The following is a 25,149-nucleotide window of genomic DNA, read 5'->3' as shown; positions in this document are numbered from 1 at the left end:
TCAGTAAAACGGTCATAGATTTGCTTCCTGTTACAGAAAAGAAAGAAGAGAAGGATCTCCAGGGGGAGGACGATGAAGTGTTAGGTCTGTTCTAGGAATTGGTTGAAGGTTACTGAGCTTTTCTGCTAATTTTTAACTTCTTACAGAGAGTACAAGTGAAGCAGAGGAGGAAGGCACGAAGAACGGTGGCAACTCGGTTCAAGATGCAAATGATACTGTTAATGATCGGATGGAGAACAAGGCCACCACACCTGAGCAACCAGGTGCCTTGATAGTGATCATCACGATGTTATTGCGATTTTTGAGATCTAGTTTGACCACACTTCGATTCGCTAAATCTGAAGTTGGATACGCTATTCTTATCTTGAAGCAGCTCAAGAAATCAAGAGTAATGTGGAGAAGAAGCTGTCGTGCGAATTCTCTGACCCTCGAGTCGACGTCTGCGAGCTGTCCGGCGACATCCGCATCCCTGGAAACTCCTCCGACGTCCTCTTCGTCGACTCCGGCGAGCGCAACGAGGCGTTCCGGTTCCGCCCCTACGCCCGCAAGGGCGACGCCGCCGCCTTCAGCCGCGTTCGCGAGTTGACAGTCAAAGCCGCCGACGCCTCAGCGCCGCAATGCACCGTCAGGCACGCTGCCCCTGCTGTCGTCTTCTCCGCCGGAGGATACACCGGCAACCTCTTCCACGACTTCACCGACGTGCTGATCCCGCTCTTCCTCGCTGCCCGCCAACTCGACGGCGAGGTTCAGTTCGTGGTCAGCGACATGAACCCCTGGTGGGTCTACCGCTACCTCCCGGTGTTCCAGAAGCTCTCCAAGTTCCCGGTAATCGACTACGACAAGGACAAGGAGGTGCACTGCTTCAGCAAGGTCGTAGTCGGCCTCCGCTCGCACAAGGAGCTCAGCATCGACCCTGCGCGCGCCCCCAACGGCTACTCCATGGTCGACTTCGCCAAGTTCCTAAGAGAAGCCTTCTCCCTGGAAAGGGACGCCACTTCAAACATCGAAGACCTCGCCGGGAAGAAACCCAGAATCCTCATCGTAGCAAGGAAGCAATCTCGAGCATTCACAAATCTACACGAAATAACTCAATTGGCGGACCAGTTGGGATTCGAAATCATCGTCAACGACGGGGATGTGGGATCCGACGTGGGCCAATTCGCGAGGCTGGTCAACTCGGTGGACGTGCTGCTGGGCGTACACGGCTCCGGGCTCACCAACTTGGTGTTCCTGCCGCCCAACGCGACGGTGATCCAGGTGGTTCCATGGGGAGGCCTCGAGTGGATGGCGATGCTGGATTTCGGGGAGCCGGCCAAGGACATGAAACTCAACTACGTGCAGTACAGCATCGCCATAGAGGAGAGCAGTTTGATCGAGCAGTATCCGAGGGATCACCCGGTGTTCAAGGATCCCATGTCCTTCCACCAGAAAGGGCACCCTGTGATGAGGTCCACCTTCATGGACAACCAGAACGTGAAGCTCGATGTAAAGAAGTTCAAGAATACGCTGTGGAAGGCTCTGGAGCGCATCATCCAATAGGTAGCTCGCAGAATCATGTCGAGGCCATTTTTATTCTTCTTCTTCTTCTCTTCTTCTTGATTTCATCAGATTATTTTCTTGTCAAGTGAAATGATTCAGAGTGGGGGTTTAAGAACTTCTGTAATTACACTGCTGTTAATTCTTCTGTCAGAATGGCATATATATAGAAGATCCAGACATTTTACAAACTGATAAAGATCTCCATCATCTTCTTCAAGAACTGTGTGTCGAAAAAGCATAAGGCCACCATCAAGAAACTGTCTTATTACAATTTGTAAAGCAAATAAAACTAGTTAATCAGCAGCATGGGAGGATTGGAACAAGTTGAAAGGAAATAGACAAATAAAACAACAACAACAAATCAGATGCAACTGTATGCAAAGTATAGCAGCCATCCTAGTCAGTTTGGCCATTCATGGTGGTTGGCTAAAGTTTTGATTAGTCTAACGGGTTTCTGTTACACCTCACTTAAGGTTTAAACAAGTGATGGCCATCTGTCTTAATTGCTCATTCAGTTTGAGTATATTCCAGCACACTGCTTTATGCCATTGAATAAGGAAGGGGGCACATACAACTCAGCCTTCTCTGCGTGCATCAGGCAGGGAATCAGAGAGAAGGACGACGAGGACAATAATTTTGCTCCATGAGAGGCCAAGGAGAGGCTGACCTAAAATTTATAGAGAACAATTATTAGAGGAGATGCTGCATGCTGCAGTCTGCACCAGCATGATGCAGCAATAACAAATTCTGCACCATGTGAGAGATATATACTATACAAAACTGCTTTAACATGTCCTCGCAAGAACAATTTGCTTTTACCTTCTCTTTTGCTTTTGGCTATCACTGGCAACGAGCCCTTGATTGGAACATGAGAAAGCTAATTCAAAAAATATTCTTCTCTATCCAACTTGCTACCTTTGAATTGTTCTCTGCCCACCTAAACTTGCATGAGAAATTGCAACGATGAAGAATTGAGTGATAATTTTGACTATAGAGCGATTTGAATGTTTTTTTTATGGTTGTTTTGAATTTGATGGAAGGTTCTTCCAATTCTTGGGCAATTATTAGCCAGCGAGCAAAAGAGAGGTTGGCCTGTCCATTCTTTGACAGCTCCTGCACACCGAACCATTCGATCTTGGGAACTCTCCACTTCGATCGAAAGACGCAAAGGATCGAAGACAAAGCTAAACGAGAAGTTATCAATCATGGGAAAATCCAAGCTAATTGAACTCATTGTAGTTTGCTTTTATAGAAGGTTATCATAAAGATTAACTAGGAAATTTACATTGTGATGGATTTGGTTTCGATTGTTGTTGTCCAATCTAATCACGCACTTGTATGAATTTTTCTTACAAGAACCAAAAATGAATGCAGAAATCAATGTGACAAAAAAAAAAGGAGCAAGAACAAGAATACAAGGAGGGAGATGAATTGATCAGTTTACTGCAATCCATGGTTTGATCATCCTCTTCCATGGCGGCCGTGAGGCAGGTGGTCGAGCGCCTCCAACAGCGTCTTCCGCAGCCGGCCGAGGTGCGGCCTCACATTCTGGTTCTCCAGGTAGATCCGGCTGATCTCATTCCACCCCCGCTTGTGCACGGCGTAGGGATCCTTGATCACCGGGTCGTCCGCCGCGTACTGCTCGCCGATCGTGCTCTCGTCTGCCTTGATGTGGTAGTCCAGGTAGTGGATCCCCATTGCCGGCGCCGGCTCCTTGAAGGTCTCCCTGGCGAGCCAGTCCAGCCCCCCGAACGGCACCACCTGGATCAACACCGCGCCGTCGGGGAGGAACACCATGTTGGTGAGCCCGGCGCCGTGGACGCCGATCATCACGTCGGCGGAGTTCACCAGCCGTGCGAACTTGGCCAGGTCGGTGCTCATGTCAGGCTCCGCCACGCGCACGTCGAATCCTAGACTCATCGCCATGTCCGTCATCCCCCGCTCGTTCAGGAAAACCCTAGTTTTCTTCCGCGAGATGATCAGCAGCCTCGGCTTCCGCCGGATGTCCCACTGGTCTCCCGACGGCACCGCCCTCGGGCGCTCCAGGCCGTAAGCCTTCCGAAGCATCTCCTTGAACTCCGCCATTCCATACCCCGTCGGTGTCCTCGCCGGATCCGCGCTGAGCTCCTTGTGGAAGCTTAATCCGACGATTACCCGCGGGAAGCAGTGGACAGCGCCTCGGTCGTCGTTATCGGCGTCGATGATTTCGTAGTTGGAGAGATGCCTAAAAATTAGGGCAAACTTGCTCACCCACCAGGACTTGTTCTCCGGGATCACGAACTGGACCTCGCCGCGGAATTGATAGGCGGAGATGAAGAGGGGGACGAGCACGTCGGTGAAGTCGTGGAAGAGGTTGCCGGTGAATCCGGCTATGGAGAAGACCAGCGCCGGAGCGGCGTGGTTGACGGTGCACTGAGGTGGCGGCCCGCCTTCGGGGAACGGCTTCAAAGTCCACTCTTTGACCTTCCTCATCGCCGGGGGGTCGTGCTTTCTGCAATAAGGCTTCGTCTTCCATTCTCGATCTGTCAAGGAAGGAGGCAGGAAGATGGTCTGCGAGCTGCTCTGCAATCTCACATCGCCTTCTACTGCGCAGACATCAGATCTCTTGCTGGTCTCGGAGCATATTGGCTTGTTCAAGGTCAACACAGCTTTTTCTGCAACATGTTCTTCAGATGTTGCTTTGGTTAATTCTTCATCTTCATCCTCTGCACAAAAGTAAGAATTCTCTACTCTTCTCCTCTTCAAACAAGGAAAAAAAATCCAATCTTTTCTACCAATTCTTTTCAAATTACCTATTAGAGCAGCCTCCTCACTCTTCTCTATGGTTACTCTCGCCGCCTCTAAATCCTCCGGTTCTGCTAATCTCTGCGACTTTGCTGCAAGAACAGGAACAATATCATTCTCTCAAGAACACAAAATCCCTAACTCGTCAGAGCTGAAGAAAGCACCAAACAAGAACACAAACCATATGGAGCAGAGCAGTAGCGAGCCTTGATGAGAGTGAGGATGCACAGGGAAATAAGCATGGTGGTAATGATGAGCGCATTGCCACTTCTCCTTGGCTCAAACCTGGGAGGATTCCTCGCAGCCTTCATCCTCGTCCTCCCTCCTTTCCTCTTCCTCCTCCTCCTCGACACCAACCGCTTTTCTTCTTCTTTTTTTCTTCTTTATTTCTTATACTGCAAGTGCTTACTTTTCTTGTGTATTAATTTGCTCTGGCCATTCCCGTGGCTTGTTTGACTCGCTGACCTTCAATCCTCGCTGTATCTTATAAACTCCAGCCTCTTCCTTGACTCTCTCTCTCGCTTTGCTCGGTCAAATATAGCAAACTTGCCATTTTTTGATTCACAAAATCACATTGTGTTTTTACCTTCCCATTTTCTGCAGTGATTAAGATTTTGACGGGATACTGTAGTTGATGGCGACACTAGATATTATAACATAAAGAAACTAACGATCTATCCGAAACCGGTCCAAACATATTGGGGTTAATCTACTGGAGCTAACATTAATTGAAGTACATACACTACAATTACTGTTTGGCAATCAATTAATTGTGATTTTTGTATAATAAACTAAATTCTAGAGTAGGTGGGCAGATAGATTGGTGGGTGTAATTTAAGTAAACAAACCTTGTCAGAGAGTTAAAGGCAAAGATTAAAGCAAGCGTGAAGTTGTTTTTTTACATCGCTGAGACCGTTAAATCTTGTAGTTTGGCATGTGCAAAGCTCACAAAAGTAGGCATTTGGGGTTGAAGATAGAATTTTGAGGATCAAAATCAAATTATTTAATGATAATATTAAAATCAGATAATTTGATCATAATCTACGTTTAGCCGACAAGCTGTTAAACCCTTTCAATCACATGATTTAGGTTCCTCTTACTTTACTTTACAGCGTGTCCATTTATTGTTACTCTTCTGAACTTGGACCACACTGGTTCAGTCGGTTAAATTTCATGCATTTCAGACTTTTTTCTTTCTCTGCTGACTTTGCTGTTGAGATTGTAAGATGAAAATGTGAAACTGTGGAGCTGAGAAGGTGCGGAATGGCTCTCAAGCTCCTTTATGGTCCATGGGGCCATGAGCTACGGATGTACAAGCTATTGATTGGAATCAAGTAGGGGCTCAATTGTCATGATAGTTCACCCACCTCAGAGCATATGCCATCAATGATTTGTTAGGATTTGGAAGAGTTTATAATCCGACAGTCCAGTCTTTTTCTTGGCTCGATTATCAAATAAATTTATAATATAATTTATACAGAGAATTATTCATTTAAATACTTTATTGCTGCATCACATCACATCCATTAAGTATAAAGACCTTCATTATTGCAATGGTTGCTGGTGTCCATTCTCAGTTTTTTTTGTTTTTGTTTTTGTTTTTTGTTTTCTTATTGCAGCTGGAGAACATGTCACAACCATTAACTAGGCCAATCAATTGAGGAAATGAATGGAAAATCCACCAGTGAGATTTTGTGTAATAGGAAATCGGTTTTGATGTTTGAAAATTTCATCAGAGGATAACAGAAGAACATAAGAGATAGTCACGAACAGGATTGTCCATCATTTCATTTGTTGGGAGAATGAAGAAATGTGACTGTTCTACCAAAAGTATCAAAAATAGAGGTGCAGCCACAAAACTTCCTGCAGGAAGAGCATTGAGACATAGTCACAATGAAAAATCATCCTCTACCTGCCTGACTGGTTTCCAGTCTAGGCAGCAAATGGTTCATTTACAGATGCAAAGTATTTACAGAGGTAAAAGAATGAGTCAAAGGGGGAAAAAATGCAGGTAGGCGATTATCGCCTCTTCTTCTTCTTCTTCGTCACGGATTGATGAATCTGACAAGTCCAGGCGAATAGGAACACCATTAGGGCCATGCCGACAGTCGTCCAGAACGTTATTAACCATGGGGGCATTGGGTTAGGGAAGAGACCTGGTTTGGAAAAACAGTGATGAGAATGCTTGTATCAAACGTAAAGGAAATGAACTCTTCAGGCAGCAAAATGACAGAACAGAATGTTATGCTACTGACCATGGCCAAATTTGACACAAATTAGAAGCTCCACTATGCATATTGCTAGCGAAAGCCAACAGAATGCTCCAACCTTCTTGATAGGCTTTCTGAAATCATTGGTCATGTTAGTATCCCTTTTAGCTACATTGATTACTTCCAATCATCATAGTTTACAAATGTAAGTGCATCGGTGATTCCACACAACTTTGGATTCTGCAAGTGGGAAAAAAAACTTTATGTGTAGGCTGAATGATATGCATAGATACCTGTCTTGCAAGTAGGTGTTGTATTCGCGGATTGTTGGTATAGCAATTAGCCACCATAGAACTAATCTATAAACTGTCAAGGGGTTTCTAGGAGGAATCCATAGACAAAACTTGAGGAAAAAGGTGTTGAGTTCCACAATCATAAAAACAATGCAAAGGCACAGCACTTGAATGAATCTCAATGGTCCAAGCAAGGGATGCCACTCATCTTTGTCCCACCTTGCAGGTGTAAACTGGCCCAATGTTCTTTTGACCTACAAACAAATTATAATCAAAAAACATAATAGAAAAAAAGAGTCATCCCCTTAGCTACACAATACATATTGAAGCAGTTTTGTGTGAGATAATTACATCTCTTGGAAAGTTACAATGGAAGCCGAAGGATAAAAGCAATATGGTATTGTGATGATTAGAAAAAATTGTTGTATAAAAACTGATTAGGTAATCATTCAAGCAAATTCTTGAAGAATTTAATCACTTTGGATGAACCACAAGCGTTTTTTTGTTTTGTTTTCTGCAAGAGGTTGAATCACCACTGTGAACATTCAATTCAATCAGGTTCAACTCTTGGGCAAATGTGATAGTTGGGACAAACTCAGACAAGATGAAATTTCAGAGGAGGAATATCTACAACTACATTGGGTTCTGCTGAGTATACAATATACAGAACTAAAGAATTTTTAAAGTTTGCTATTTGCCATAAAAAATTACTAAAAATATGATACACCAACAATCAAAACTGTAGATCATCAATTTTCTGTCAGAACAGAGTAAAACTTGTCTACTAGAAACAGTGATATCCTTTTCCAATTTCAGCAAGATGTAAACAGCATATAGGAAATAAGGATGGTAAATCCTCACTAGAACAGCCACACTCGTCCCTTGGGATTAAAGACAATTAGAGGCACGAGATGTTTGTGTAATGAATAAATCGTGTAGAGAAGTTAATTAGTCAGTACCATGCATGACCTGGACCTGAGCAGCATTATATAGAAACCTAAGTGAATGCTAAGACAGTGTGTGGGCACAATGACAAAATTGTCATGTAAGAACAAACCGTTGTTGACAGTTTGACTCGTTAACTAGAGAAAGAACAAAATCATGCATGCTGATTGTTAAATTGTTGGAAAATGTAAACATTATTGGTCGACATAAATCCATGATAAAATGGTCATACTAGAGAACCATATATATTGAATCCTTGATTGCCAATCATTTTTATCAATTGAAAATAACAGGATAGTTCTAATAGGCCTGGCAGTTTTATGAAACTAAAATTTAACACCAAGGAAATGAACAACTGAATCCTCCAATTCAGCTATTTGGTTTGTGAAAAGATATTGTTGGCTCTGGTGCTGATATCAGATATAATGCCCACTAGAACCAAAATTTCTCACAATTTCTGAGTCACATCCCAAGAACAAAGAAAAATTTCATGCCCCAAAATCTCACAATTATTGGCAAACTTGAACATAAGTAAAAAATATGAAATAAATATGACATACCATACCTTACCAATTATATTTGGTTGGCGGCTTATGCCCACCCACTCATAGGTTTTTCCATCAAAGTACCTAACAGTATGCATTCCTGCCCAAATACCTGTATCATAAACAAAAATATGAAATGCGTTTTAGCCCAAATGGTCCATTTGTCTCCTCTTTTACTTGAATGGATCTATGTGCATAAAACAGAATAAACAAAGAAACGAAGGTTTCAGAACCTTGTAAAAGAATTTTGTTAAATAGCTTGGAACCTAGAACATAATTTTCATTGGAGTAAGTAAAATGATTATGGATTTAGATAACCAATCTAAACTAAACCATGACTGGAAGTCCCTGTGAAGCAAAATGATAATAATTCCAAGGCAAAGCTAATTAATTAGAGTCTTCATTCTTCAGGAACAAAAAAAGGCTATTGACATACTTTGAATCACAAAATAATATTACTCAGTACTCACGCAGTCCTCAATTACTTTCAAGCTAAAATAAGAGAGCCTTTGAGAAGCATAAAGAAAAGAACAATGTGGAACCGAGAGCCATCTAGTTACCAGTCACCAATAATGAAGGTTCAGACTATCAGGGAGACTTCTGTGACCAACCTAAAAGCGTTCACAATGATGCATTTACTCAGAAACAAAATGGACCACTAAGGCAGCATTTCTAAAAGTTTTTAGATGTCAGTTGAAGTACCTATAAGTATTTACCAATGGGTCATAGGGCTATTACTTTTTAGTGATAATGAGCATTGGACAACACAAGTCAGTACTGTCAGGCATGCTAGTATGAGACCACATAAAAAAATATTTCAGCAGAGCATCAGAGGTAGGACAATTTTCATACTTCATGTTCAACACATCATTCGAACCATTACTAAACTAATTGTTTTCGCATCCATTTGCAGGTAACAAGAGAGTAACTAGGGTCTCACCAAACCAATTGCAGATCAAGATGTCCAAAATAATACTGTCCCACCAGCACTCAATGAAATTTGGCAACATGTGGCGAAAAGTAAACTGCAATTGTTAGCTAATGTACTTAAATAATGTTTTTTTTAAGGAAAAAAAACTTTAGTAATTTTTGCAAAAAAAAAGAAAAGGTAAAAGAATCAAAATGAACCTCCATCAATTCGAAGCCAATCGACAACACCCACAGAAGGGGCTGGTTTCGTATCATTATTGCCTTGCCCCACCATCCAAAAATATGGGCAAGAACAAACTCATCAAACAATGTATTCTGCAATAAACTAACACAAATTAGTGATGAGAAGATCTAGAAAAGAATAGTTTCCTTGAAAGATCCAAGCAATATAAACTGAAAGACAAAAAGGTTGACGAATGAAGGAATCATACATAAACATTGATAAACCTGTTTTTTGGATTCTCTGGGACATATATACGGCAATCAGCTCCATAAGATCTTTCAGGTAACTCTGGAATGCACAAGCAAAGATTCTGTTAATTTCTTTATCTATGAATATGCTATTTTCTGGGGGAAACCATAAAGCTCCTAAATCAAGTGCTTACCAACTCCCAGAGCAGGATGGAGATATTTCATAAACTTCCTAGCATCATCGCGATTCTGGAAATGAGAAAAAGAAACCAGAGGAACATTTGTCAAATTTACAGCAGAATTATTAGATGACTTTATTGATTATTTTAGGTCTAGATTCTACCAAAACCACAATAACAGATGAAGCAACAAAACCTCAGCAGCAAAAAGTTTGAAGAACGAATCTTCCATATGTTAATTTTCATGAGAAATTAAAGCTGATGAAGTATCTAGCCTCATATACTATTGAAATTATTACTCTTGGCTCAAATTTCATCCTATTTGAATCAATAGCAACAATTACTAAAGCACAATAAATAGAAAAATGGTTTCCAAAAACAACAAATGGAAAAGAATGAAACTGAATCAGATGTGCTTGATAATCGTCCTAATTAAAAGATAGAAACACAACAAACCTGGAAAAGCAAAAATGCAAGGGCAACAAGGTACACAACAGCCATGCCATGAACTAAACGCCAAATTGCAGGATGTGGCCTTATAAGAACCCTGAATAAAATAGAATGCACAAACAAGTAACAATGTCTGTAATTTATAGGAAAATTGTATTATTGCAATTCTTGATGGGGTAATTATTTCAGATACGAAGCAACAAATGCTCTCTAACGACCTTGGATAATGCTGAGATACATGCATCTACATCATAAAGTCAAAAATGGAAGCCATAGCTTACGTTGAAGGTGCTTGCAGCAAGGAATAGGCCAAAAAGACAGCAATCATCGCCCAGACACCTCTGTAAGAGAAAGGAAATTCAAAGAATAAATTCCACATGCAAATTACAATCCTGACTTCCTGAGGTACAACAAACTAGAAAACTTACCTCTTTACTGATGTAACAATGTCAGTTGATGCTGTGCTTTCAGGATCTAGTGCTCCACTTGCCCAACTGCAAAAAATGGTTTATAATATGAAGCAGCCAAAAGATGATAAACCCTTAAAAGAATTCAAAAAGAACATATGTTACAAGACTATCAGATCTCTTGCTCAGTCTTACTTGGTACTTAGACAATTGAGCAATAGGTCCACTACTTTGAGGGCACAGTCATTCTGAATCTGGATTTACTAGGAAATTTAGTTATGTCATGCTCTCGTCTTTATGTAAAATATACCAAATAAAAGACTATCACTATGTAACATAGTAAACTTCTGGCCAACACATCATTCTTCAGATTATGGGAAAACATTCTTCTTTTCTGATTAAGGTGCGGGCATAAACCATGCAATCGAAAGTAAATTGTAGAACAAATCAAGACTCATTAAATTCATCATGTATTAGTATCCTATCTACATAGCTCACATGAAAGGCAATTGTTCAACAAATCACTTGCCAATGTATTACAAATTCAAGTTAGTGGATTTCATATCACTTGTCTCAACGTATTTGAAAATACAGAGGGAAATCAAGAAAAGATGCCAGAAAGATACATAATAAAATCTCTTTATAGACATCCAAAGAAATGAAGTATCAAACAAATTATCTTGTATCAAAAGAACTGTCAAAATTGAAGGATCCAGCACTCACACTAACAAACACGCTCCAACAAAAAGTAAAGTTATTGTACGTGGCTTGTATGCCCAAGCCGTCCAGGGATCAAGTTCACCAAAATCAGTTGGAAATTTTGCTCCAATCACTTCTCTAAGTTTGTAGTCTCTGCTTGTTATTTTTCGTTGGCCACTAGCCTCCATGATACCCAAACAAGCTGTGAAAATAATTATAACAATCAAAGATTTACCAATCCTAAAATCTCGGAAATAACATAGAAACAAAACTTGCGAGATCTTTTTCTAAAGAAACAAAATCTGCAGAATCCAAAACCAAACCAATAATTCAATGTTCTGGGGAAGAAAATGGAAATATAAGATAGCTACGCAGATGGTACAAAAAAGCAACCCTATCCCACAAAAAGAATAATACCTAAAAGAAATCTGAAACCTTTAAATTAATAAATATTAGAAATACCTGGACCCTAATACAATAAATAACCTTTCCGTTCTAAATTGCAAAGGTCAGGAAGTAGCAGTCACTGCAGAGCAAAGATAGATTGCTTCAAATCCAACACCCGTGGTGATTTTATTAGACTGATAACTTCGAAAAAAAAGACCAGGTACGAACGTTTTGAATGAAGTTAATCTTATCATTAACAACGAAAGAAACTTAAAGAACTCATAATAGCCACGGAAAGTGATACCAAAAGAGAATACCCTTCTCGTACTAAAAAAAGAACCAATCACAAAGACAAAACGGCCAGAGAAAGGAAGAACCACCGTGAACAAGGGTGAGTTTGGCAACCAAAAAAAACACTCAAACACAAAGAATGAAAAGGCAAAGTACCTTATACAGAGAATAAAAGAAGGGAATAGTCGCACGCAACGGCTCGAAGAGGAATCCTACTGTTCTTCTTTCCCTCGTTATTCTTTTCCCTTCGGTAAAGTAACTCAATTATACAGAACAACGACAAAGTCCACCCAGGGTTCAAATCATCGCGTGCGCGCAGGGAGAATCCGAACACGAACAAAGGAAAGCCGATTCCTCTTCCCTTCCCCGCCTCTAGCCGTACAACCAGAGCAAGATCCGAGCCGCCAAAACGAATCCGAAACAAGGGCGCAATCTTTTCGATCGTTTTCTCCTCCTTTAGGCGTCCCGATCGACTTGAGAGAGAAAGCCGGAGGAAACAGGGCAAGCGAAACAAAGCATCGTATCGCTTATAAAGGGCCAAAGGAGAGAGAAGCGAAGACACAGTACAGGGACGGTCAAACAAGACTTCAATATAGGAAAAGAAGAAGGGCTACGTAGGTTAAATGCCCATCGTACTCGAGATATTTACGAAAATACCCATCGCACATATCCTCACTACGTACGCAGTTTGATGAAGCATTGTAACTGCTCTGAGAAATGCCAAAACAAAATACACATACAAGCTCAACATGTTGCCATCAGCAGAGAAAATCAAAAGGAGAGAGGTGTAAAATTTTCCAGGTAGTTTATTCATCGATCGAGTGGTTCCTCTAATCATAACTGGAGCAGTGTTACATGTACAGTGCAGTCAAAACGATGATTGGGAGTGGACCAAGGAAAAGATACAAGATAGATGAGACACCAAAAGGCAAACAAAAGGAGGCTGTCCTATATATCTTTCCACGCTCACTGACAACAAAGGCAACAGCAACAGTGAGCTTTCCACTGCCACGATATGAGTCCTACTCTTGCTGCTCTGTTTTTGTTTTTCCTTTAAAGAAAATTTTGCAAATCTGTTTAGAAAAATACTGCCAGTACTACTGTTCGACTGCCATCGCAAGCAAATAGTCCATCCAAATTCCAAACCACTATCAAACTTGCTCCCCTAATCATGTGCCCCTACAGGGTTACTACAAAGGAGCAGAGAAAGGGGAGAAACTGTGTTGTCAGGGCAGCAGGTACGACACTTCCAGCTTCATATAAGATCCTGTAATGACGAGAATCATCATTCGTTCATTCAGAGTTACTTCTTCTTCTTCCCTTTTAATAATTTTATTTTACAAAATTATTCCTGTCTAAATTCCCTTTTAATAATAAAATGAAAACAAAAATTTAAGCCACATATATCTTGATTTTACTGACATCTTCAAGAACATTTTTCTTTAAAATTAAAATAAGGACCTTTTAAAAATCACCCTTAATTTAATTATTTCTTGGATGGTGAAAACATCCAAGAAAGCATAAGCATTGAACCTAACAATCTACGGTATATAAAAATTGATCCTGCACCGATTTCAACTAGTTTAAATACATTCTCAAAATGTAAAAGCACCACTTAGTCCTTGTTTTCTCATGAAATTTTTTATTTATAATTTTTTTAAAAAATAAATAATAAATAAATTTCTAACAAATGAAAGTATATCCAAAATTTTTAATTCAATATTCAATATACTTGTACAATGTTTTTTTAAAAAATAAATCGATGGCGGTGCTGCAATAAAGCAAAGAGTTCGAGGGTGTTTTGGTCTTTTCGTGAAGGGTATCTGGAATAGTATAGAACACTTCACGTCTAACGGCGCCAAACTCGGTCGCAGTCGTGTCTCCTACTCATCGGAAGACGCGCCACATGGCGACGCACAAAAACTGAGAGATCCTCAACTCCTTACAAAAATAAATAAATAACCAGAAATTAAAAAGTAAAAAACACTCCAGAAATCGTTTCCCATCCACGATCCAATTGCACTTCGATGCGTTTCCCACGAGAGCCAATAAGGATTATAAAAAGCTGGTAAATCTGTAAAAGAAGTCAGAGCAAATAAAGGAGGACGACGCACGTACGTGGTCCTACGTCGACGGTCCACCTCAGCTCAGCCCTAATTTATTATTATTATATATATATTTATATTTATATATGATAATAAAAAAAACAAAAATAGTAGGGTTACGGGTGGGCCTTACCCGGACCTTCCTGGTTCAGTTTATGTGGCGGAAGAGAAAAAACGTCTGTGGAAACGCTTCTGCTTCCGTCCAATGCGAACTATAATATTTAGCTAGCTATCTATTTTTATTTATTTATTTATTTATTTATAAATTTTCTCTCATAGCTTTTCCAACTCAATTAAATGCTCTGATTCATCTGATCCAGCGGCCTAATTTTTAATATATGAAATAATCTAAATAGGGCCTAGGCTAGCTCTCCTTGCAATATTGTGCTAAAATAACTTTCATAACAAAATAAATTGATTGGGCATTTCCAAGTAGGGCCCATGTACATCCGTGGCCCACCGAAGAAAGTCATTATTTTCCATATAAAATTTAAACATGTGAAATTTGGGTCAGAAAACGACAAGATGTCCGGGCAAGTGCTGTAATATATGTGCTTGCCAGCCAGCCAGCCAGCCAGCCAGCTCTTGGAGCTCCAGGTCAAGGTCCCACAAGCCGACAAAAAGTGACATCTCTTGTATACAATTTGGTGGTACGTGAAGCCCAATGGGGCCCAACCATGATTCTTCTGGTACAATTATTTCCTCACCCTGGTCTCTTCAACTTCTACCTCATCCCTTCTTCTTCACTGGCACCAACCTTTCAGCCCAAATGTGCATCTGTCATTTTTTTTTTCATGTAAAATTTTATGAAGAATGATGATGTTGATGATCAGCATACCCGTTTTCTTATCTTATTTTGGTGATGACAGGGTGTTTGACCATTGACTGCTGAATCTGAATCAAAGCCCATGAGATCTGCCGAATGAAAGTGGTGGAATGGCAGGTGCATGCTGATATTAATTACTAATGGAGCTGCTGCATCTTGGATGAGGAGGCTGCCTGTGGTGCATGCACTACCCAGCCGGCCGAAACAGAGAAACCTCAGCAAGTGCTGCCAAACAGGCAAAGAGAAGCAGATTCTGCAGGGTAAAAACAAAAAGACAATTAACATCAGTTTTTATAGCTTCATTGATGGGGAAAGAAAGCACCAACGGCCGGGAATATTGTGGTAGATGTGATGGATGAGCATTATAGTGGATCTGCAGAAGATGATGCAGTAATCTTCAGCTCCAATATCTATTCTATATTAGATGGATGCAAGCGCATAAGATAAAATGCACAGGAACAGAGGCACATGCAGGTTAATTTTATACAATATGTACCCGGCTTTGGTCGCCTGTCAGATTACATTCATACACTGTTCTTGTAAATGTAATCTTCCTGCTGCAAAGTAGAAGCATCTGTCTTCTAGTGTTCCATTTACTGCTCACTTCGCCAACTTGAAGCTTTGAATAGGCTGTAAAAGCAGGATAACAGAGATGTGGCAATAAATGAGTTTCTCTACGACGAGCTAATTAAAAAACGACAGCACAAAGTTGAGATGGATAAATCAACCAGAGCGAACTGGTCCTGGTGGAAGTGTAATATGGAAGAATTGCCAGTATTCTAGTACCGATCCGTATCAGCAAACTTTGTAATGAAAGGAAGGCATCTATACGTTTTCTAGATTGTCTCAGATAGTTTGCAAATAGAAAGGCCGAAATCTGTTGAATCAGCATAAAAAATCCTATTCTAAACACTGTATAAATGCTATAAGTGAGCTCTTCAACCTTCACTTATATAAGTTGCTTGCAAATCAGTATTCCCCAAGAAAAACAGCTACTCACCAACCAATTTCAAGGGATCATTGTGTCAAAAATATCATAGCATTCATGTTAACAAACAACCACGAAAACAGAGCTGAGAGCTCAAACAGGCAAGAAAAACCAACATGTGCTCCCCATAATAACCAACACATGATGTTTGGGAAAAGGGTTCACCAAGTAAAAGAAAAGAGGAATATTGGATCAACTGGACAACAAAGTTTGGACCATTGGACTTTAAAGAGAAAGGCAAAATGTGGCAACACTGACTGGTCCACATTTCATCATTTCATTCTAACTACTAGCAGAATCTGTGTAAAAACATCTAACTATCATGACAAAAAATTAATACCTTAATGAATAGCCTGCAGATGGCACATAGATAGTGAAGGCCCTCCATATTTATTAATCAAATATGTTCCAGCTAAGGAAATCACACTTGTTCCTAATCCATATAGTATGAAAAGGAATTTAAAGGTTAAGGTGAAATTATAAGGACAGAGACATAAAATGGAATAAAGGTGTTCACAGCCCACATTTTAGCTGCCACTTCAACAAGTTCTTTCCATGTAAATATGCTCATACACAACGCCTACTGTGACACCCTAGCATATTCCCACATGGGGAATTATGAGCTAATAAAGAGGGTTTAAAATTAAGATAAGATCATATGAGTGAGCTATTATTAATTTGGGCTTACGAATTTTAGACTAGTGAGTTGGTTTGTTAGGTTAATGCATTAACTCTCTCCTATGGAATTGGAGAAGTTGAACAGAAATCATTGAAATTAAAAGAATAAATTGTAGAAGTGATATATGGTTGATGAACATAGAGGAACTATTCATCTTAGGCAAATCACCAGCCTAAATGATTTCTCCACATTATGTAATTTTTTAAAACTCATATTACATAATGCTATTAACATAGGAATTGGTTTCTCCACATTCACTGTAGCTATATCTCTATTAACCAATCAGAGTTTGATTGGAGTTCAACTTGAATTGACACAAATGAAATTAAGGAAAGGTGTAGCTATAGGATATGGGTGTTCTAGTCAAAGCATCTCTTCTTCGCCTCCTGTACCTTTTTAGTCAGTCATCTCTTCCCCATGAATGAGAGAATCAAAGGAACAATGCAGGTGGAACAGGGACAAGTATTTGTGCCAAACCCAATATAACATAAATTGCTGAATGGAACAATACAGTTTGGTCATGCTAATCAACACCAATCAACATTTTAAACCATATTGTCCATATCATTTGAGTTGTCTTCCCAAATTTTAAAAATGTTGCTTTATGTTATTTATGTAGCTGGAGAAGCTAAAATGACAATGCAATACATGAGTTACACTGGCAGATTGTTGTCTGTAGAGGTAAAGTTGGGTGCCAAAGCTCTTTGGAAATTAACTACCGGTAACTATAAGAGATTAGCAATTTCCACATGTATTCAAAACTGAAATTATGCATGAATAAAGCTTTTAAAGATTATATTACTTGTTAGTATGATCAGAATGAAGATGGTGAGATCATTGTTACATGGTGGGATTTCATACTCTCAAAGTTTAAAGTATTAGTTTGTCCGAAGTTTCAGTCTAAGGCCGAAACTGTACCATTTTGATATTGTGTCATATGGCTACTCCACACGCGCGCTCCAACACATCTCAAGATCAACTCGAATGAAATGAGTTCTAATTTTATAATTTGGTATCACTTAGCTTGTTTATGTCCGACTATAAACTTATATCAATCAAAAAGTCAATTTAATGAAATTTTTAGAGTAACAAATTGTAAAAATATATCAAGCTTATGATTTAATGCCCCGAGTTACACTAGCAGATTGTTGTCTGTACAGGTAAAGTTGGGTGCCAAAGCTCTTTGGAAAGTAACTACTGGTAAAGCTTTTAAAATAGGAAAGATTAGCAATTTCCACAGTTATTCAAAACTGAAGTTATGCATGAATAAAGCTTTTGAAGATTATATTACTTGTTAATATGATAAGAGCGAAGACGAGTATGCAGAGAATGAGTGTGTCGTAAAGAGGATCCATCCCTGTCTTTGCAAACACATAATTAGTTAATATGTTTTTTTTTATAAATTTATGTTGGTGATAAACTAAAGTATGTGATAGATTTTTTTTTTAAGACAATGCAATTGATTTATTTAAAATAACAATATAGATGATAATTTTAGCAATTGTGCATCAATGAAATTGATTTATAAGTGAAGCATAATATATTTATTGTGTAAATGCTAGCAATATCGTAAAAATTTAATGAGGGCGGTGATTATACAATACACTTCACCTTTTAGTCCTACACACAGTATCAGAATTAAACGGAATACTTATTAACATAGCTACTTTCCAACCTTGATGATGGCTAAAATTCTAGTAACAGGTGAACGAACTATATACACCTATTAAGTTTAAGAATACTCTGAGATGACAGATAGTTGTATAGAAGATGAAGCCAATCCGGAATAGTTGGAACGTAAAGTATGCTGCTGATCATGTAGTTCTTCTTCTCCAGAAGAGGAGAATTCTAATTCTCTCAGATTTGGCTCTAGTGAGGAAAAGAAAGGCTTGGGTGGCATCTGTAGCTCATTCACGTCTCCTTCAAGCATCTCCACCACACGGCTCATGGATGGCCGGCTAGTTGACTTTATTTGGATGCACCAAAGTCCCACCGTGCACAACTTTCTCTCCATTTCACTAATTACAATCTCATCAATCTCATGGATGCTCTGGGTTGCCTGCTGTTGAACAAGCTTGTCGTAGATCCAAGAAGGATAATAAACCTGGCTGGTGTTCTCAGCTCGCACATCTGCATTATGTCTCCCGCCGGCCATCTCCATTAGCAGCATTCCGAAGCTGTAGACATCCGACTTGTCTGATATGATCCCAAAGTTTCTCGATATCAGCTCGGGTGCTATGTATCCTATCGTGCCTCTGGTCACGCTCATGGATATTAAGTTCTTATCCTTTGGGTACAATTTTGCGAGCCCAAAGTCTGAAATCTTGGGAATGAAGTTGCGATCCAGGAGGATGTTGTGGGGCTTGATGTCGAAGTGCAAAATTTGCATGTCGCAGCCTTGATGGAGGTAGTCGATGCCTCTAGCGATGCCCAGGGCCACCTCATGGAGCTTCTCCACAGTGAACGTGTTTCTCCTGTCGGCAGAGAAAATGTACTTGTCCAGCGAGCCATTGGGCATGTACTCGTAGATGAGTGCTCTCTTTGATCCCTCGGAGCAAAACCCAACCAAACGCACAACGTTGATGTGGTGAATCCTGCCAATCGTGGAGACCTCGCTGATGAAGTCTTCTCCGTGGAACTTGGAGCTGCCGACAAGCATCTTGACCGCGACAGGGAATTTACCAAGAATGTATCCTTTGAACACGGAACCAAAGCCGCCTTGGCCTAGTTTTTCTCTGAAGTGACTCGTCATGGCTATGATGTCGCTGTAGGCGTAGCGTGTAGGAGTTAGACTTTGCTGGATTTGCAGAAACTTTTCGACTGAGTCGATGGGCTTTCTTGTCTTCCAATAATTGTACGCGAGGAATGCATAAATTACTAGAGGTGCAATCACAAATCTGCCAACTGTGGTAACAAGCGAATAGCGAACAATAAACTAGTAGTTATGCAATTGGAATGGAAAATCAATGAAGTAAAAGCTTACCATACCTAGCAGACAAAGAGCTATATCTAGTGCAAGGACTAAGACCACTGTGAAACCGAAGATAACGTGATTATGATTGCGAGCGCTCTCCTCCCAGTAAACGCAAAATAAAAGACGTAATTCGGCGACGAGGGAATAAGCTATCCTGTAATTCACGTTGATGGAGGAATCATATACATATGACCTGCACCAGCAATTGAATTTTGTAAGAAAAGTGTGAAATACATATATAATAAAGTTAATTAAACGTTATTTTCCGTTCCTACCAACTTTGTTTCCAACATTGCTCGAAAATGTTAAAGGGTGTGAAATCCCATTGAACCAAGACTCCTTTCGCCAGGAGTTCAAATACATCCATGTCTCTGTAATCTGGGTCAACTGGAAATAAGTTAACGAATCTACATGAGTTCTTGAGGTTGCGTATTGCATATGCATCGTCGCCGACGAATGCATATGTAGCCGAGTTATTCTCCCCAGTAAGACAATGGATGGGGTTGTAAAGATCGCTATGAATTTCCTGTTTGCAGCTCATAAAACTAACCCATCTTCCAAACAGCAGATAAAGTCTAAGCCATTCTGCATATGTACGTCTAGGTGAACTATATCCCCCGAACAACCGAAGGAACATTTTTCTGCTGAAAAGTGAATTTAGGGGGAAGGGTGCACTGGGAAGAACGCATTTATTAGAGCCAGCTGTGGCATCACCGGCATAGACGAGCCTGAAGCTCGATTCATTATATGATATCTGGGTGACCAGGTACTTGTCTGTAGATGACAAGTTATGCAAGACTGCATTTTTTCCTGATTCGCAGATGAGCTCAAACTCTGGCTTACCGCACCACCATGGGTCGCCTTGTAGGCGGAACGGGTAGTGGATATCGTCGAGGACACCGCAAGAGGAGGAAGCGCAGCTTTTATTTTGAGATCTGCCGAGCACTCCACTTGTAAGAGTACTGAGGAGGAAGAATAAAGTGAAGAAGAATGCCAGTATAGATCTTTCCATGATCTCTCTCCCTCTCTATAATTGTGTCGGTGTTCGATTGGTATCGATGCTTTAAAAAGGGCAACATACAGTGTTACTTCATGACGTCACAAGGATCCGTGGCGCAATTTGTTCCTCCTTTTGTTTTGGAAACGAGTGGCTCACATGGATTCGGATCCGTCAAAGTCAACTGGTACTTCTGACCAAGTCTTCTGATCTTGACTCGACTCGTGGACTTAGGAAAGCTAGCAAACATTGGCAATGGATTTGGTTCATAGACAATGAATAAAAGCTTGGGCTATTTAGCAGCTCTTGATCACAAATTGCCTCAGTTTATTCATGTAATCTGATTTATTTAATTCTATGACATCTATTTATTTATTTACCCATTAATATAATTCGATCAGTCTATTCCACTTCACCATCTAAATCAATACTAACCTACCCTACACGGAAAAGTATATACTACACCATTTGAAAGAAAACATGCTGTATCATTTTCATGAGCGATTCCAATCAAATCATCAACAATATAAATAAATAAATAAAATGTATAGAAAACTCTCAAATGAAATTAAAAAAAATGAAAACACTACAACAAAAACAGTCATAGACATCGGTGGAAAACCGATGTCTATGAGAAAATCGACTGATGTCTATGAAGGCGTTGTAAAAGGTCTGACATTTTAGACATCGGTTTGTAACCGATGTAATACAACTCAACGACATCGGTTTGTAACCGATGTAAAACCGATGTAATATCACTCAACGACATCGGTTTCGCAACGGTGTACAACCGATGTAATATATGTATCACAACGACATCGGAACTGGCAACGGTGTAAAACCGATGTAATATATGTTTAACATCAATTTTAACAACGGTTTATGACCGATGTAATATCATTCAACGACATCGGTTTTGCAACGGTGTAAAACCGATGTAATATATGTTTAACATCAATTTTAACAACGATTTTCGACCGATGTAATATCATTCAACGACATCGGTTTTGCAACGGTGTAAAACCGATGTAATATCACTTAACGACAACGCTTCCAAACCGATGTCATTGAATCTAAAACTGTTGTAATAACACTTTTTTTTATGTTGTTTGTAAATTATAATCGAGCAAGAGTACAAAATTATCATAATATTATAAATTCACCCAACAAATCACAAATAGCAAAGCACCGATATATTTAATCACCTCAATATTTACAAATAACCAAAAGTAACTAACACAAATATTCTTCTTACAATATATTACACATTCCCTCAGCGTTTTCATCCCCAGAAGGATCACCTTCAGCCGCATCGTCCTCTTCCTGGTCTTCGCCATCTTGTTCATCATCATCCTCTTTGTCCTCATCTGAATCACCATCATCCTTGTTCTCTGGCACAACTTCATTCTTGCTCTTTCGAAGTAGCCTAGCTTCAAAGAAACGAAACTAAGATTATTCACTGGTACCATATCATTAAAGTGTACCTACAACCAAGAAATAATGAACAGGAAAGTCAGTAAATTATGTAAAATATCAATAAAAATACTTAAAATGTTCACTTGGACTATGCTTGCTGAGTTTTATCACAGATCTATCCATGTATTCATACAACTGAACCAAGATACAGAAGTCCTAGGTGTAAAGCCCTGCACAAAAACATTCAATGGAAAGAATAGAATGTGAAAATCAAGGAACATATCCAACAGAATTAAGAAATAACAATATTGAGGTCATATATATGCTAACAAATGAATTTCATCAAAAAGCAAACAAAACTTGCCTGCTAGATTTACGCATGTACAACTCATTTGGATCTGGTGGTTCAGTTAAGCAAGCAACAGCTCCAACTTCAACACAATCAGAATATGCAAATTTGTATGATCTCCGTACATATTCATCAACATCAAATCCATTTCCTTAACAGAAGAAGTATTTGTTAGAATGCATGAGATCAATTGTGATCACAGGCTTACAGCACATAAAGCAATTATATAAATATAGAAAAATAAAGTTAATATTATTCAGGATAACCAAGACCAAAATAGAAGGGAAGCAGCAAATATTACCATTAAAGACAATTCTGCAAATGAAAAGAATATTGATGGCTAGTGCAATTACAGAAACACCAAAGAAGAATCCAGACGGTGAATATTGCTCAGAGGCACTCACACCAGCAGTTACATAGACAGCGCAGAACTCATAGGCACAAAGTAATGCCACAGCCAGGAGAAGAAGATTAGCAATCCAAAAAGCAATATCAAAATCTAAATTTTACACATTCAAGCAATGTTGATGATCAAGTATATAATATATACAGGTACTGGAGATCGACCAATACATAGTATGCTCAACTTCATGGTGTAAATGGTAGCAACTAATCACAATAAATTCAACCTTCCACACATTTGGGTTTATGGGACCAATTCAGACCAGGATTAGCAAATATATTCAAATTTGTATTGCCTACGTAGAGTCTACAAAATCGATTTGAGAATGATCATCGAGATGTACATCCACCAAAGATTGCCATGCATTATGTTAAGCTTCACTATAACTTTTAGATTCCTAATACCAGATTTTGCTCTCACTAAACAATCTCTATCAGAAAAGATTGCTTTAAGGTAGAACAAAATTGGAAATGCCAAGACAATGCTTGCAGTAAAAGTGAAGTACCTGTATCTCCTTAATATTTGGAGACTGAGCATATACTCCATCTCACAGTTTGCAAACCTGAAAGAAAGTCCATATGGAGTATAGGAACCTTTATCAGAAATACATTTGTTAATTTGCAATATGAATGGGAGTGCACAAAATATAAGTCTATCTCAATCAAAATATACAAAACAAAGTATGATTAGAAATAATGTAAGCAAAAAACTAGATGGTACTGATTACGGGGAATTATAACTGTAAACAATAGAAAAATGCTGCAAAAGTTCTAAATAAGAAATATGGCATAGCAGACAAGAGAAATAAAGGTTCAAAAAGTAATGTTGGCTTGTAGCCTGCTACCAAGTAGCCATCTGTTGCTAAAAGCCTGATAACAAGAAAATGATAGGCAATAAATGTAAAAAAAGGTGCTACAAACCACAATTACAAGTGCTGACCCATGCCGCCCGAAACAAGAGGTATGGATTGTTCCGGCACGGGAACGGGCCGGCACCGGTTGAAGGAATCAAATCGAGTAGTCGTAAAACTTACCTCGAAGCAACACAATCGAGCTTCGGGCGGAGGGCGGAGGGTGGAGGGCGGAGGCGGCGGTGACTTCGTTGAGAAAATCGAATGGGCGTACGAAGACCGGTGCCGATAGCACGCGAGAACAGAAGGAATCAAATTGAGTAGTCGTAAAACTTACCTCGAAGCAACACAATCGAGATTCGGGCGGAGGGCGGAGGGCGGAGGGCGGAGGGTGGAGGCGGCGGTGATGAATGGGCGTACGAAGAACCCTAATCCCGATTAGGGATTTTATATACTAAATATAATTATAATACATAAATTTATTCTTCTTATTATTTTTTATATTAAATAAAAATATAAATAAGTTAAAGTAAAAAATAAAAAATATTTTATTTAAATTTTTTAAATTTGTATCAATAATTTATTTAAATTCTAATCGATCAAATTTTCTAAATATTTTTAAAAATTTTTAAAATATTTAAAATTTTGAAATATAATTCTAAAAAGTAATTAAAAATTCAGATTTTTTTATTTTTAAAAATGTATCATTCCAAATATTTTTTAAAAAATATTTTCGAGTTGTAATATAAATTATATATATATATATATATGTAAATTTTAATTTTTAATATATAAATATATGTATATGCTACTTCTTAACAGCTCTGGTCATGATTTTGCAGTATTGCAGGAAAGTAAGACACAGAATCAACAAAGTACCTCTACTTTAAGGTGTCTTTAAATAGCAAGGCCCGACCGTCGATTGAAGTGGAGCCGAAGGTTGCGGAGGAAGTGGAGACGATGGTCCGGAGGAAGCGAAGCGGCGGAGATGTCCCGACCGTCGATTGAGAAGGGGAGGAAGTGGAGCCGAAGGTGTAGAAGTGGAGCCGAAGGTTGCTTGCGGAGGAAGTGGAGCCGATGGTTGGGTGTGGAGACGATGGTCCGGAGGAAGCGAAGCGGCGGTGTCTGTCGATTGAGAAGGGGAGGAAGTGGAGACGAAGGTCTTCTGTGGAGTTGAGGGGGAACGGTTTTAAATTGTTATTATAGCTTTAAAAACCGTTGTTGAAAGCGCAAATAGACACCGGTTTTAAATTGTTGTTATAACTTCAAAAACCGTTGTTGAAATCACAAATCGACAACGGTTTTCAAACCGTTGTCGTAGTCTTCAAAAACCGTTGTTAAAAGCGCACATAGACAACGGTTTAAAACCGTTGTTGTATCCTCCAAAAACTGTTGTCGTAGTCTCCAATCAACCTCTCAAAGACAACGAAAATATACAACGGTTTTAAATTGTTGTTATAGCTTCCAAAACCGTTGTTGAAAGCGCAAATAG

General features: G+C 39.5%; 4 protein-coding genes, 1 long non-coding RNA gene and 1 pseudogene across 5 annotated transcripts in view; 2 read left to right on the top strand and 4 right to left on the bottom strand.

The window, feature by feature from the left end:
• The window catches only part of LOC141840527 (alpha-1,3-arabinosyltransferase XAT3-like), a 3,041-nt pseudogene extending 1,314 nt beyond the window's left edge, over nt 1-1,727 (top strand).
• Nucleotides 1,728-2,765: 1,038 nt separating this feature from the next.
• Nucleotides 2,766-4,799, bottom strand: LOC141840831 (alpha-1,3-arabinosyltransferase XAT3-like). Its single transcript, XM_074728907.1, has 3 exons — nt 4,505-4,799; nt 4,332-4,415; nt 2,766-4,244 (listed from the first exon to the last, which is right to left on the bottom strand). Exons 1-3 carry the CDS (start codon nt 4,632-4,634, stop codon nt 3,001-3,003), a joined length of 1,458 nt encoding a protein of 485 aa, XP_074585008.1. The 5' UTR covers nt 4,635-4,799; the 3' UTR covers nt 2,766-3,000.
• The window catches only part of LOC141840832 (uncharacterized), a 44,547-nt gene continuing 23,913 nt past the window's right edge, over nt 4,516-25,149 (top strand). The window contains exon 1 of the mRNA XM_074728908.1: nt 4,516-4,520. The gene's annotated coding sequence lies outside the window, so the exon portion shown is untranslated. The remainder of the gene's footprint in view (nt 4,521-25,149) is intronic.
• LOC141839710 (CDP-diacylglycerol--serine O-phosphatidyltransferase 1-like) lies at nt 6,059-12,181 on the bottom strand. The gene is made up of 12 exons (XM_074727522.1): nt 11,417-12,181; nt 10,715-10,780; nt 10,568-10,627; nt 10,293-10,383; nt 9,852-9,906; nt 9,678-9,757; nt 9,445-9,561; nt 9,257-9,341; nt 8,337-8,428; nt 6,827-7,080; nt 6,579-6,667; nt 6,059-6,479 (listed from the first exon to the last, which is right to left on the bottom strand). Exons 1-12 carry the CDS (start codon nt 11,578-11,580, stop codon nt 6,343-6,345), a joined length of 1,290 nt encoding a protein of 429 aa, XP_074583623.1. The 5' UTR covers nt 11,581-12,181; the 3' UTR covers nt 6,059-6,342.
• Nucleotides 18,218-20,663, bottom strand: LOC141839772 (LEAF RUST 10 DISEASE-RESISTANCE LOCUS RECEPTOR-LIKE PROTEIN KINASE-like 2.5). Its single transcript, XM_074727597.1, has 3 exons — nt 19,918-20,663; nt 19,657-19,835; nt 18,218-19,572 (listed from the first exon to the last, which is right to left on the bottom strand). Exons 1-3 carry the CDS (start codon nt 20,652-20,654, stop codon nt 18,401-18,403), a joined length of 2,088 nt encoding a protein of 695 aa, XP_074583698.1. The 5' UTR covers nt 20,655-20,663; the 3' UTR covers nt 18,218-18,400.
• LOC141837650 (uncharacterized) lies at nt 21,816-22,839 on the bottom strand. Its single transcript, XR_012602557.1, has 4 exons — nt 22,706-22,839; nt 22,420-22,555; nt 22,199-22,285; nt 21,816-22,123 (listed from the first exon to the last, which is right to left on the bottom strand). It is a non-coding gene; the product is annotated as an uncharacterized LOC141837650 (long non-coding RNA).

The sequence above is a fragment of the Curcuma longa genome, chromosome 11 (genome assembly GCF_044706935.1).
Source record: "Curcuma longa cultivar G26 ecotype Majalengka, Jawa Barat chromosome 11, ITB_CL_G26_1.1, whole genome shotgun sequence".
Taxonomy (NCBI): domain Eukaryota; kingdom Viridiplantae; phylum Streptophyta; class Magnoliopsida; order Zingiberales; family Zingiberaceae; genus Curcuma; species Curcuma longa.
This window is presented reverse-complemented; position numbering and strand designations above follow the sequence as displayed.